This window comes from Molossus molossus, unplaced genomic scaffold (genome assembly GCF_014108415.1).
Source record: "Molossus molossus isolate mMolMol1 unplaced genomic scaffold, mMolMol1.p scaffold_m16_p_13, whole genome shotgun sequence".
In the NCBI taxonomy this organism is placed as follows: Eukaryota; Metazoa; Chordata; class Mammalia; order Chiroptera; family Molossidae; genus Molossus; species Molossus molossus.
Window position 1 is genome coordinate 92,922,184 of NW_023425348.1, and position 13,877 is coordinate 92,936,060.

Consider the following 13,877-nt stretch of genomic DNA (forward strand, 5'->3'; position numbering starts at 1 on the left):
TGAGTGGTTTTGGGGGCCAAGGATCAGGGTTCCAACCCCAGCACCCCATTCACCAGCCCTGAGGCCTCTCTGAGCCTCAGTGTCTCAGAGAAATGAGGATGATCTCTGCCACAAGGGAAGTGTTTCTTGCTGGCCAGAGCTGAGCGCCCAGGAGCCTTCAGGCTTAAGGGGGAGACGAAGTCCCTGCTTGAGTGGGATGGTCTCCCTCCCGCCTCCAACCTCTGATCCAGTGGTGCCCTGGTCTCAGCTTCTGGAGGCAGAGGTTTCACCGAGAAGCCAAATCTGGGCTGAGGGTGGCCTTGCGAATTGAAAGGCTGGCCCAGGTGGGGAGGGCTGGGTAGGCTGACTCCAGAAAAAGGTCTTGCTTGTGTAGAGGGGGAGACAGAGCCCCCGTGACCTTCGGAGCCCAGGCCTCCTCCTGGACCCCCTCTGCCCAGCAGTGTCCCCATCGAACTGGAAATGGTGGGCTTGGCCACCCTGAGAGACCAGGCAAGTGGGCAATCAAGTGGGAGGTACATGGTGTTTATTTTCATGGGTTTACACACTGGAAAAGCCTCTGGGCCCGTGTTGCTCCCTCCTCCCTCCCCCTGGTCTGGGTCCCCCCACGTGAAAGGGAAGTAATACTGAGGGGCAGGCAAAGATGCAGGGTGTGGAGTTGGGGGACCAGGGCCAGAGGTCTGGGCCCCCAGCCTCCCACACGTGGTCACTTGGGCCCCTGAACGTGTGAATAAATAACCCAGGTCCAGCCACAGTTTAGGCCTCACCGCAGTCCAACTTGAGGCTGATGCTTCGGGCCTTGCCCCGGGCCAGGGTGGTGGGTGGTGTCCCTGGGCCCTCTCGCTCCGCCTGGCTGGGACCCCTAGAGCGCAGCAGCTGGCTCTGTTTGCGGAGGAAGTCCACAGGGGCAGCCCCACCATAGCTGCTCTTGGCCAGGGTGGCCCTCGAGGGTCCCGTAGGGGCGTGAGGGTGGGAGCCAGCTTCCAGTTGGCCCAGGTGGGCCACATAGCCATCTGACAGGAACTGGGCAGAGGTGGGCAGGGATGAGGGGATGGTGGTCTGAGGCCCACACACTGCCCTCCTGCCCTCCCCAAGCTCCTGGACAGAGTTGGCTGCATTCCAGGCCTAGCAGAACCTGACCCGGCCTCCTGTCGGCGGGGAGGAACCTCAGGCTGGGGCCGGTACCTCGGCTTTACTCCTGGCTCTGCTGCTCTCTAGGCCTCACTTCCTCATCTAGAAAGTGAGGTTCTCTGTGGCGAGGTAGTAATAGCTAACACTTAGCACTTGTTTTGTGCCCAGCCCAGTGCACACTGACACGCAGTCAGTCACGTGATGTTCATGACAGCTGTCAAGGTCAGTGCCATTTTATCATTTCCATTTTACAGACGGGAAACGGGGGCTTAAAAAGGTCAAGGCCCTGCCCAGGGCCATGCTACAGTGGGGCCAGCACTTCAGCCTGAGTGATCAATACTGGTCTGCTCAGCAGCCCCAAGCTACTCATGATCCCTGTCCTAGGAGGAGCCCAGGTCCCCTGAGACCAGCCAGCCTTCCCATAGCCGCCCCCCTACAGGTCCAGAGGATATTTTTCCATTTATCTTCAGATAGAGTGGGAGGGAGAAAGAGGGAGAAACATCGATGCGATTGGTTGCCTCCCGCATGACCCCAACCAGGGCCAGGGACCAAACTGCAACTGAGGTTTGCGCCCTTGACCGGAATTGAACCTGTGACTCTATGGTCCTCAGGCTGACTAATCGCTGAGCCAAACTAGCCAGGACCCCTTCCCCACTCAGGCTCTTAACACGGTGGACCTTACGGCCTCAGACCCAGGCCTCCAGTCCTGTCCTCCCTCGGCCCTTACCTGGCACTGAGCTTGCAGCTTCCGCACGGCGCGGCCCACGATGTAGGTCTGGCCAGGGGGCAGGCCCAGTGCCGCGTAGACGGCCACATCTTTGGGGGACCCATAGCCAGCCACAATGTTCAGTTCCACCTGTGGTGCATGGGGCCAGTCAGCCACCCCTGGAACAAGGCATGAGGCTGGGGGCGGGGTCTGGCGGGCTCCCTGGGTCAGAGAGTTTCGGGAGCTGAGCTAGCTGTTTGTAGGGCAGAGCCCTGCAGCACCAGGCGCTGCTGGGAGGCAGGACCAACTGGACCTCCTGAGTTGGCCCTAAGGATAGGGGCCCCTTGGAGCATGAGAGGGCAGAACCATAGGGACCTCTCCCGTCGGTTAAGGTCCCGGACATAGAGGGCAGAAGCAGGACCCTTCCCAGCCGCCGCACCTCCTGCACCAAGCTCTGTAGAAACGTCGCTTTCTGGCGTAGCGGGTCATGGGTGAGGCCGTCGCAGAAGGAGACAACGCCATGGGGGAAGTTGTGCTGCGACAGCCAGGCCACCACACGGTGTTTCTGCATGTCAGGCCGGCCCGTGACATACACAATCAGATAGCCCGCGTCCTGCCAGTGCCTGCAGGGTGGAGTGCAGTCAGCTCCAGGTGCCAGGGTGGGGCTGCTCTCCAGGGCGGCCCGGGCGGCGGCTCCTACCTGACCACGTCCACAGCGCCGGCGCGCACCTTGGGGTCACTGCCCATGATGGAGACACTGGCAGTGAAGGAGCCGTCTATGCTGAAGACCACGGCCTCGGTGCCGCGGGCCACCACTGTCAGGCAGCACTCGGCATAGGTGTGGTCGCCCCTGAGGTCCACAGGTGATGTGAGCAGTGTGGTGGCGAGGTTCAGTGGCGTCCCACCCTGCAAAGGACTGGCCCACCACGTGCTCACCTGACCATCATTCGCACTGGGTAGACACCGATGCCCAGTGCACGCTCGGGGGGCACCGGGAAGGTGAGGCGGCCTGAGCTGTTGGTGACCTCGGTGCCAAAGTGGATCCACTTGCCAGACAGTGGCTGCGTCATGATGTAGACATCCACCTGTCGGGGGGAGGGGGCCAGAGCGTCCATGGGGTGGAGACCTCTGGCACCCCGTGACTTTGAATGGAAGAGGGCAGGGCAGGCCTGTCATTAGGGGTGGATGGGGCTGGGCACTCAACCTGACAGGCCAGGAGCTGGGGTGGGGTGGGGTGGAAGGAGGACAAAGGAGGCAGGGCAGGGAGCACCCATTTGGGGGCGAAGTCAGCTGATGGGGGTGGGTCCCCCTGGGGCCAAGGTCCTGTGTCCTGACCTTCTCTCCAGTGAGTGTGACCACGTCCAAGGGCCCATACATGAAGCGTCCATTCAGCACCTGGGGGCGGCCCTCGCACACCACCGTGTCGTTGGCCCGGTGGTTGGAAGTGACGTTCTGGCGGGAGAAGATGGCATGAACGTGCAGCCAGGTGTTGGGGATGCCGTGAAGGAAGGGACCAGCGCCCCGAGGGGGCAGGGGCTGGAGGGGCCGCTGCGGGACAGGAGCGAGGCCAGGGGGTGGGTGCTTCTGCAGCCCTCCGCCCTGTGTGTGTGGACTGCTTCCGAGGGGGTAGAGCTGTGACATGATCACAGGCAGAGGACCAGCTGGGCTGGGTGAGCGGTCAGAGACCTAACTCGCTGGGCGAGGGGAGGAGACCAGTGGCCCCAGGGGCGGGGCCAGGACCACAGGGGGTGGGGCGGGGATCCGGAGGAAGGCAGGGCTGGAGGGGGCAGTGCACCTACTCGGATCTTGACTTGCGTGCGTTTGCGCTGCCACTTCTCCCTGGGGAAGGCCGGGCTGTAGATGGACGGCTCCTCGCACTCGGCCAGCTGCGGCTGCTCCTTCTCGATCACCTACACAGGGCCGGGCTGGGCCAGGTGAACAGGGTCCCCGCCCGCAGCTCCCCTCCTTGGGTTCCCTCTCCCACCCCGCGTCCCCGCCCACCTGGCGCAGGATGAAGGCTACCACGTCGGCCGACTCCCAGTAGCTGGCGTGGAAGAGGTGGGGCAGCGTGACGGTGGGGAAGGCGGTGAGCGCCTCGGGGCAGTAGAGGGAGTAGTCGATCCGCTTGGTCCCCCACCACCGCTCCAGGACTGCAAGCCAGGCCTGCGGTGAGTCCGGGTGGCCGCCCACCCGCCGCCCACCCCCTCCCTTAGGACGCTGGGTGCTGGAGGAGGGGCTTCCAAAGCAGATGCCGGGGACTGGGGTGTCTCAGGGGCTGGGGGGCTCGCTTACTCTTAACCACCTCACTGGTGGTACTGGAGGCAGCTGGCTGGGCCTGCGGCTCGGCGCCTAACTCACTGCCCTTCCAGAAGGCACCGCTGCTAGAGGTGGGTGTTGAGGGCACCATCTCCAGCTCCTCCAGAAAGAGGCCTGAGTGGGTCTGCAGAGTGTCAGCTGGGGGAGCAGGGGCAGCTCAGCAGCAGGCTGGGCCAAGCTGCCCTCCCACCCAGGGCTCCCAGGACAGCTCAGCCCCCACACCTCCACAGCTTCCCTGCCAGCCCTTGACGGCGGCCGAACTGCTCGCCCCAACGGCCTGCTGCGTTCTCGCCAGAATGCTTGTCACCGCCACCCCAACGCCGGCCCACTGTGTCTCAGGGGGCCAAGTACACACAGGTACATGCCCCACAGATATGTGAACACAGTGCATGTGGCACAGTGTCCCCCCGCACTTCCCCACTGGTGGCTGCTCACACTGGCATAGCAGTGTCACTGCCTGCTCTAGTCTAGCCGTCACCGCGCCCCTACTCCTGGGCTTAGGGTGTCAGAGAGTCTTGGGGATGCAAACCCCCCAAGGGGCTGGGGCAGACCCCCCAAGGGGCTGCCTAGTCCTGGGGACGGTGACACGACAGGTTACCAGTGCTATGGAGACTGCCTCGTGTCTCCTTGGGTGAGGGGCCTATCCCCATCCCTCCCTGTGCGGTCCCGCCTCCTCCCCTTTGTCATGGGTGGGGGCATACCCAGCAGCAGGGACGTGCCGTCTCCCAGGGGGAACTTCTGGTATCGGGGTATGGCCAGTGGGGCGATGGCCTGGAACTGGGGGGCCAGCAGGGGCTCGAGCCGGCAGGCGCAGGGGTCGGCCGCGTGGAAGAGGTTGTAGATCTGCTCGCAGGCCGGGCGCATGTGGGCCACTGGTACCAGGAGATAAAGGGGAGACAGTTCGTCGGGGCGCTCTGGGAGGCAGCACCCTGACATGCTGTGTGACCCTGAGCCAGTGCTTCCCACACTGCACTCCCTGGGAGGTCACCAGGCCCTGCTCAGCGAGACAGATCTCTTGGCTAAGAAGAGATCAGAGCCTTCAATTTGCTGAGGTGGTTCAGGATGAAGCGGTTCCCATGCTTGTTGGACCCTCTTCTCACACAGAGCATCTGTGGGCATGAGTTCCTCCTGGTGCCCTGTGGGAAACTTGGCATTGGCAAGTCCCTTCTTTCTGGGCCACAGGTTCCCCTTCTCTAGCTAGGCCACTGCACTGTGCAGTGGGGGATGGCGACAAGGCCAGCATCTCAGGTGAGATGAATCGAGGAGCCGGGGGAGGGGCAGATGAAGGCCCGCGCGGCCCCCACCCCATCCTGAGGGCTCACCCTCCAAGGCAGGCATCACGGTTTTTCGCAGAGCCAGCACCAGGCCCAGCGGGGAGCCGAAGAGAAAGAAGCCAGAGACCTTGAAGTCCAGGCGGGCCGCGCTGATGGGGCCATCGGGAGCCTCAGAGGTGGCAGTGGGTGGGCAGGAGGCTGTGCTTGCCCGCCTGGGCTCCCCGGAGGAGGAGGCAGTCATGGGGGCCACCTGCAGGCTGTGGGGGAAGGGTGCTCAGTGCTGCTGCCTCAACGGCCCAGCACAAACCCGCGATGGCGATGATGGGGCAGGAATGTCACCTGTTCTGAGAGCTCTCAGGTTCAGGATTGGCTGTGTCGCTGGAGGCACGCTGGGCGGGCAGAGCTGAGGGTTCCGGGCTGGCCCGGCCCAGCCCCTCCACCCCATCTGCCAGGGGGTCCTTCACTGGGCCAATTTCAGGGGACAGCAGCTCATTGTTCTAAAAGGAACAGAGGACAGAAAGTCCTTAGGACTGGAGATATGCTTTCTACTTATTTGGAAGTGAGGAGGAGAGAAGCTTGGATGTTGGGCAGGGAGTCCAGGAAAGTGGGCAGGCAGAGCCCCAGAGGGGACAGGACAAGGCAGCAGGGGACCTGTCTGCACACAGGTCCTGTTCCAGGGGGCAGAGCCCTAGAGATGGAGGGACGCCACCCTCCTGAGGAGGCAGGGTCCAGCCACACTGACCACGCTCCCTCGGCGGCTGCTGCCCCGGCTCCCCGTGCCCACGCTGGCACTGTGACAGAGTGCGTCAAAGCCCAGGATTCCACCGACACCGTCTCCAATGAGCACCACCTGGGTGAGGGCAGCGCCATCAGGAGGGGCGGACAGGCGCATGGAGGCTCCACAGCAAGCTCCCCGGAAGCAACGTGGCTCCTGACCTGCCCGCAGAAGCCAGCGCCCTCAGCCGAGCGCAGGAAGGCGGCATAGGCCTGGTTGGTTCGGGCAATGACGGTGGCCACAGCGCCCTGGTATCGAGAGGATGAAGTGGCCAACAGCGGTAGGGCAGCCAGTGGAATGTGGTCCTGGGAACGGGACAGGCTGTCGCCGTCATGGCTGTAGGGGCTCAGGCTGTAGGAAGAGGAGGTGTGGTGGGTGGGTAGGCGCCTGTGTCCCCTGCACTTCCCCCTCCACGTCCCCTTGGCCTGCCAGCAAGTGCTAGTGCCGAGGGCCACTATGGGCAGCGTCAGCACCCAGAAGCCGTTGTCATGAAGCCATTGACTAGAAACCGAGGTCCAGCTCTGTGGCCAACTGGCCAAGGTGTCCCGTTTCCCGGCTTCCTCCCCGTCCCACCATGGGGTCTTCCTGGTCCATGGAGCCCCCAGGTAGACCTCTGCACCTTGGGGACCCTGTGTACCCCCCACCCTTCCACCCCTGACCAGTACTTGGAGATCAGGGCATAGGCAGCAGCACAGATGGGTGGGCAGGGCACCAGGCGCAACGCCACATGGCCCAGGGCCTCGGGGAAGTGGATGCGGGTGACGGCCTCGAAGGCCAGGCTCAGCGTCTGCACATCCGCCTGCTTGGAGTTGGCGTCCCCAGGGCCGGAGTCCAGGATGTTGCCGCTGTGCAGGATGAGGAAGAGGGCGTGGACGGCGCACGCCTCGGCCCCCAGCTCTCCTGCTCCATCTGGGCCCTGCAGGGCGGGGGGGCCCGGGGTGTCAGCAGTGGCCTAGCAGGCGGGTGGGCAGACTGTGACACGGTGACTGCTCATACTTACCTCCGAGTCCCTGGGTCCTCGGGCCCTGTCCCTCGTATCTTTGGCGGCCTCGGCTCCGGGGTCTGAAGGACAGGGGACAGTCGGTGAAGGAGACTGAAGGGTCTGTGGGGGTCCCTCCATCTGACACTTCAGATCCTCCTGCTCTTCTGTCTGCCGGAGTGGCACTCCCCCCCCCCCCCCACCTTCCTGTGACCGTCACTCAGTCACCTCTCCCAGGTTATTTCAGTCTGTGCCGGTCCTCTGCCACCAGGGAAGCCTCTCCCCACAATGCCCGTTTGTCTGGAAAATGCCTAATTCTGCCCTGTCCGAAATGGCAGCCACTATCCACATGTGCCTCTTCACATGGAAATAATTAAAATACAATTCAAACGTCAGGTCCTCAGTCACGCTGAGCACAATCAGGTGCTTGACAGCCACATGTGCCCACGGATAGGCCATCACCATCGCCACAGAAGCTGTTGGACAGCCAGTGCCCAGCTTAGACAACAGCCCACGTGGAGCCTTCCCGGCCTCCGGATGAATTCCTCCACGCTCTGTGCTCTGTCTGAACCTTGACTGTACTCCAGCCGTCCCGCATCCCTGTCACTCACTCACCGTTCACCTGCATTCAATGACACCCCTCTGGACTGACGTTCATCTGAGGGCCCCACTAAACCCAGGACTGACTTGTTCCCCAAGTCACCACTGCATATGGGGTGCTGGCAACCTGATTCCAGATCTTTACCTGGCACCCCCTCGGCCTCCGTCGGGGAGGCGAAGGCGTCGATAAAGTCATTGGAGTTCCACTTGGTCATCTCCTTGGGGAAAACCTCCTCACTGTCCGAGAAGCCTTCTGAAGAGACAAGGGACTGTGTCATGGGGTGGAAGACGTTTCAGGGACACACCCACCTGCACCAGGACCGCAGTGCTGACCGTGGGCGTCAAAGAACTCCTCTTCAGAGCTGTTCTCAGAGTCTCGGGCAATGTTCTGCATGCGCCACTCAGACAAGCTCTGAGGAGACACGCCCCCTGCAGGGCCACATCAGGGTCAGCCTGGGAAGCCAGCCTGCAGGCCGCTTCCTCCCATCCCAGGGCCTCGGCCTCACCTCCATGCTGGGACGAGTAGGAGGAACGGGAAGATGAGGACCACTGTTTGCCAAAGCTGGTATCGGGTGAGGCGTCGGGGCCCAGGGGGACCTCGGGCCCATCGGGGGTGCCAGCATGGCTGGCCCCAGCCTGGGCCTCAGTGCATGGCTTCCCGGAGGGCTGGGCCTCAGGCCCCTCACTGTCCATGTTGCACTTGGCCATGCGCTGAGCCAGCATGCGGGCAGTCTCCTCCTCCAGTGCCCGGATGTCAGCCATGCTCAGATCTGTCCACTCATCCTGCCAGCACCAGGCCTGGCGGTGGGCCCGCAGCATCACCCGACGAAGACCTGTAGGTACCCAGGCATCAGAACAATGCCCTCTCCACGCCGAGTTCCCCTGCTCAACGTCCACATGCCCAGCCCTCGAGGTCAGTTAATGGCTCCCCTGGGCACGTCACCTACCCAGAGCCGCAAAGTAGGGCAGGGCAAGTATCCTGGGGATGGGAGTGGAAACTGGGGCGTCTGTCTTCCTGCCCCACCTCTCTCCTTGCCCACTGCCTCTTCTATCCCTCTGGACACCCCAACTCTGAGCGCTGGCTGCACCCGCACACCATAGGAAACTAGAACTAATGCTTGTTTTCGCTCTTTCATCCGGCTTCCTGCTGACTTCTTCAGAGGAGTTAACAATTAAGCGTTAACAGTTAATGAAATTGTTGATGGTTAATGAAGGTGTTAATAGTTAATGGAAGCGTTCGCACTTAATGAAGATTGTAGTGAAAGATGATACCCATTACCCATTCAGATATTTTCATCTTAAGCAGAATAAAGCTTGAAACCTCAGTATCTAGGAAATACAGTAAGAATGGTTGAATTATAACAATGATAAACTTCTGGAGGGAAATATATCAGAATCTTAAGAGTAGTTACATGTGGGTGTTTTTAGTTTTCTTACTTGTGCCTTTTGGCATTTTTCCAAATGTAAGACAAGGAGCCTGTATTACTCTCTGAGCTCAACTTCCTCATCTGTAAAATGGGAATAGTCCTGCCTTGAGGGTGTTGTGTGTGTTAAAGATCTTGCATGAAAAGTGATTAGCAAAGAATCTGCATGTTGTGACCGACCTTAGCTCTTAACATCTGCCCAAACTCCCCCTTGTTCACAGAAGGGGAAACTGAGGTACAGAGATGGGAAGTGGCTTGCTGGGGGTTCTGTGAGAGTCTGTAGGAGAGTGGAACCCAGGCCCCTGGATGCCCCCCTCCAGGCCAGGGGTCCTTCTCATTGCAGCTGGCCTGCCCTCAGACTTGGGAGGTGGGGCAGGGCTGAGGCAGGAGCTGTGGGGTTGGGTTTAGGGTGGCACTGAAACAGGGGCTCCTGGATACCATGGCCAGAGGATGGGTCTCTGGGAGCTGGGGCTAGGAGGGTCGCTGAGAGAATGACATCAGAGTCATAGCCTCAGCCTGCTATTCTTAGCACATTGCCACTTAAGGTTGGTGACCCTCCTGGAGGTCTCTGAGTCTCACTTGATGCACAGAATGGTTTAGAATCTTAGGCCTCAGGGTCACGTCGTCGCCAGCTTCTTGCTCCCCACTCTCACCTGAATCTCAAGGCTAATCTGCCCTGCCCCAGGCCAGGCTGTGCTGCTCCCTCCTCAGCACTCACCACATCAAATGGAAATGATGGCTTTACGCTTCTGTGTCCCATGTAGCCTGAGAGCACCCTGGCTCAAACACAGGGGCTGATGCATGCTGGGTACACAGAACTTCCCGTGGCTGGGTGCTCACCGACGTCGTGGATGAACTGCTCGATCTTGGCCTGCATGCCCCAGTAGCGGAACTCGACCTTGCACAGCTTATAAGCGCACATGAGGGGCCCCGTCTGGGCCGCCTTGCGTGCCCAGTCATCAGCCAGCGGACCTCGGCCCGTCTTCACGGAGCGGTACAGCCGGGGGTCCTCTTCTGCTTTGTACTCGCCTGGAGCCACAGCATCCCTCACGATGTCGATGGTGTCTGAGGGGTTCCAGCAGCACTGAGCACCACCTGCCCGCTCCAGCCCCTGCCACCCTTTCCCTGCCTCAGGACCCCAGGGCAGCCTTCTGAAGACAGGAAGCCAAGGCCCAGAGAGCCTGGGACTTGTCAGAGGCTGCCCATCAAGGTGTCAGGTGGCCTGAGAGGGTGTCCAGGGTCCCCCCTGGCTCCAGGCCTCACCCAGGATGCGCTGTCTCCTCTCAGCGCCGCTCAGGTTAAAGACGTTTGGCTGCTGCCCCCCGTCAGGCAGATAATAGGTCTCTATTTCAATGGAGAATTTCTCCACAAAGGGGCAGGTGTACCTGGGCAGAGGGTAGGCCAAGGGTCACTACTGTGCCCAGCAGGGCTGTTCCCCTCATGGCCCCGGGCCCATCCACCCACTCACCGGGTTCGGGTGTAGGGGTAAGCATTCCAGGACTCCTCCTCCACCTGCAGGGCGGCCTTGGGCAGCAGTGCCCGGAACCAGCCTGGGATGTGGGAGCCCACGTGGTACACCTTGTGCGTGTACTGCCCACTGCCACCGGGCCCGTCCGTGTAGGGCCGGTTGGCCAGGATCTCCACGCCACTGCCCTCACCACTCGACTCCTCCCGGCTTTTTTTCTGTAGTCCAGGGCAAAGCAGAATGCGGATGGAGCTCAGCCGGGCTGAGCGCCTGGGACCCCGAGCTGTGCCTGGCCCCCTGAACAGCTCTATGGCCCTAGTCCTAGCCTTCCCAGTTCCCTGAAACCCTACCCTGGTCCCAGCTGCTCCTGGGATCAGGATCACAGCCACTGTCCAGTGCCGCACGGGCTCTGCAACCCAGTCCTCATTCAGTCATTCAAGTGTCTACTGAGTGTCTGCTTTAGTCCAGGGACTGTTTAGGATTGTGTTAATTAGGATATGTTGACAAAGCAAAAAGACCCCTGCCCTTGTGGAACTTACATTCTAATGGAGGGAGACACACAGAAATAAAGCAAATGATATGTTAGAAGGGGTAAGTGCTATGGGAAAAAGAAAGCATAGAATGGGGTAAGGGGGATTGATTTGGGGATTATAGTTTCCACAGATGGTCAGGAAGACCTCAGGGAGATAACATGACAGATCTGAACATGACTTCAAGGAGGGGAGGGAGGGTGCTGAGTGGATGGGGGGGGGTATTCAAGCACAGGAAAAGCCAACGCAAGCTCCTGAGGTGGGAGCATGCTGCACGGGCTCAGGGGCAGCAAGGAGGCTGGGCTGGGAGAACTGAGGAGGATAAAAGGGGCCCCCACCACTCTGAGGACCTTGACCCTAAGTCCCCTCTCTCTGTGGGACCCCACAACCAGCTCCTGCCACACCCCTCATGGTTTCAGAGCGCTCAGATCCTGCCCTTTTATAGCTCTGGAGCCCAAACTTGGCCCACTCAGCCCTAAGGCTGGATCCTGGCCCTCTTGTCCCTGAAGACTGTGATACTAAAACTCTGGGGAACACATCTGGGGCAGGCCTCCCCGCGGGCTTGCACCAACCCTCTCCCCTCCCTGAGAGCCTGCCCGTGCTCCTTTTTCTCGCAGCCCAAGCCCAGACCCCCTCCGTTATCCTCTGGGGTCCGTGCCTGCCCCTCTATTTCAGTTTTGGTACCTGATCTTCATCCCATCTCCCTGACCTGGGCTTGCCAGGATCCTGTACCCTCTAGGGACGCCCTCCCAGCCTTCTCTACAACCTAGGACCCCTCCTCACTCCCTGCCTCTCACTTCTACCTCATGTGCTCCCTCTCTCTATGGGATTACAGATTCTGAGGATTAAAGGCGATCATACATGGGCTGAGCACTTGGGGGGTGGGGAGGCACCGCCAGGCCCTTCTGTCTGTCTTCCCTACAGCCTTTACACTCTCCCCCTGCATCTGAAGGGAGATCTCTCTCTTCTCTGGCCTCTGAGCCCTTTCAAGCCCTGGAGCAGGACTGGTGGGGGATGAGCCCCAGCCCCTTGTTCCAGGTGCGGCCTGTGTGCTCCTGCATGCAGTATGATGAAGTATCAGGAAGCGTGGCCCCCTTGGTCTCCCGCTTCCCACCGCCCTCACCTGGATCATGTAGAGCTGGGCCACCTGGTACTCATCCAGGCTCATGGGCAGCAGAATGTGGTACTCCTTGATGAGCATCCTGAAAGCGCTCAGCCGGCTGCGCGCGGCCTCCGCTCCGCCTGGCGCAGGGCACGGCGCGGCAGTCAGAGCGGGGCGGCGGCGCGCAGTCCCGAGCCCCGCGCGCAGGCCGAGGGGTTTGTGCCGCAGGACCCCATGCCCGGGCCCGCCACGGGGGAGGCAGGAGCGAACCCAGCGCTGCCGCCAGCGCCGCTGGGGGCCCGGAGCCGCAGCTAGGCTGAGCACTGACCTCTTTTCGGTACAGCCCCCGCCCCCCGCCCGTCGCCATGGCAACCGCGTGCTGACGCGGGCCCCCCGGAGCGGCGGCGCGGGGCTGGCCAGCCTAGCCTTTCCAGCGGTGCTCGAAGCCCCCTGGAAACAGCATCCCTTGGGGACCCGCCCCCTGGAGTCCCCGGGGCCCCTCCTTCCGGGCCTGCCTTTCACAACCGGCCCTTCGGGGCCGTCCCCTGCATCCATTACTTGGAGTAGTGGGGTCCCGTGTCCCCCACTCCCTTCGTCTACTTAAAACCTTATCCCCCCAGGTGTCTTTCCACGGAGCAGCCCCGTGCGCCCCTCCTATTAGCATCTGTCAGTGTTCCCCACACCCGAACCAGCCTTCCAGGACCAGTTAACCAAACCCTCCGTCCCCCAGACCTGCCTTCCCTACCCTGGCCGCAGCCCAGTCCTCGACTCCCCACTCCCCAGCATCCCTCCTGGACCCCATCATCCTTCCCAGGGGTTGACTCCTCTTCGGGCTGAATGGCTCCACTTGGTATCCCACGGGCTCCAATCCCGAGAGACTCTTTGCTCACCCGAGACCCGGTTCCGTTGCAGGAACCCATCGTACCCCACCACCCCGCCAGAAGCAGGCGAGAGGCCCCATTGTCCCCACTTCCCTCTGCTCCTCAGCTCCCCCGCCGTGCTCTTGGCCCGTCCCAGCTCACCTCTAGTTGAGGGCGGGCGCCCCTCACCGGGCACGGGTGGGGGCGGACGGGCTAAGGGTCTGAGCCCTAAGCGCCCCCACCCCCGGTCTCGGGTTCCAGCAGTGGCCGGACCCTCGGGAACCGCAGCGCCGGCCCATGGCCCCGACCTTTCTCCCTGTTCGCCCTCCGGCGCCCCAGCCGTCCCTCCCTGCCGCCCGCCGCCCGCCGCGTCACTGCGGCCGCCCCGCCCCCTTCCTGGGACCGGCGGGCCCTCCCCACCCCTGCGGGGTCCCCGCAGCCCCGCCCGCAGCGGAGGAGGGCGGCCCCTTCCTTCCTTCCCCAAGGCAGCGGGGGAAGAGGCAGTTCTCCAAATGCCGGTGCTTTTTACTACCTTTGTGCTCCTTGGAATCTCCAAAGCACTCTTGGTTTCTGTTTCCAACCTAGTCCATCTCTCCCCATGTGCTAGGGAAACATGGCAGGGTCCCACCCCCGTTCTTCCCAACCCCTCAAAGCTGAGACTCAGGGAAAATGCATTCCCCCCAAATTCTGGCCAGAAGCTGGTCTCTGACTTACCTCT

The 13,877-nt window shown here is 61.7% G+C and overlaps 1 protein-coding gene across 2 annotated transcripts; it reads right to left on the minus strand.

The window, feature by feature from the left end:
- Window positions 1-467: 467 nt before the first annotated feature.
- Window positions 468-13,490, minus strand: PITPNM1 (phosphatidylinositol transfer protein membrane associated 1). Of its 2 annotated transcripts, none has more exons than XM_036260253.1 (24): window positions 13,322-13,490; window positions 12,321-12,439; window positions 10,671-10,885; window positions 10,466-10,587; window positions 10,043-10,267; window positions 8,285-8,611; window positions 8,112-8,207; window positions 7,924-8,031; window positions 7,200-7,261; window positions 6,865-7,115; window positions 6,361-6,550; window positions 6,167-6,274; window positions 5,764-5,921; window positions 5,473-5,681; window positions 4,852-5,022; window positions 4,127-4,264; window positions 3,836-3,984; window positions 3,634-3,744; window positions 3,170-3,286; window positions 2,771-2,919; window positions 2,535-2,684; window positions 2,274-2,457; window positions 1,856-1,984; window positions 468-1,020 (listed from the first exon to the last, which is right to left on the minus strand). In XM_036260253.1, the coding sequence occupies exons 2-24, from the start codon at window positions 12,396-12,398 to the stop codon at window positions 754-756; spliced, it is 3,714 nt and encodes a 1,237-aa protein (XP_036116146.1). In that variant the 5' UTR covers window positions 12,399-12,439; window positions 13,322-13,490; the 3' UTR covers window positions 468-753. The 2 variants fall into 2 exon arrangements, with proteins under 2 accessions (XP_036116146.1, XP_036116145.1); XM_036260252.1 differs by having other exon boundaries at window positions 512-1,020; window positions 4,127-4,288.
- Window positions 13,491-13,877: the final 387 nt, after the last annotated feature.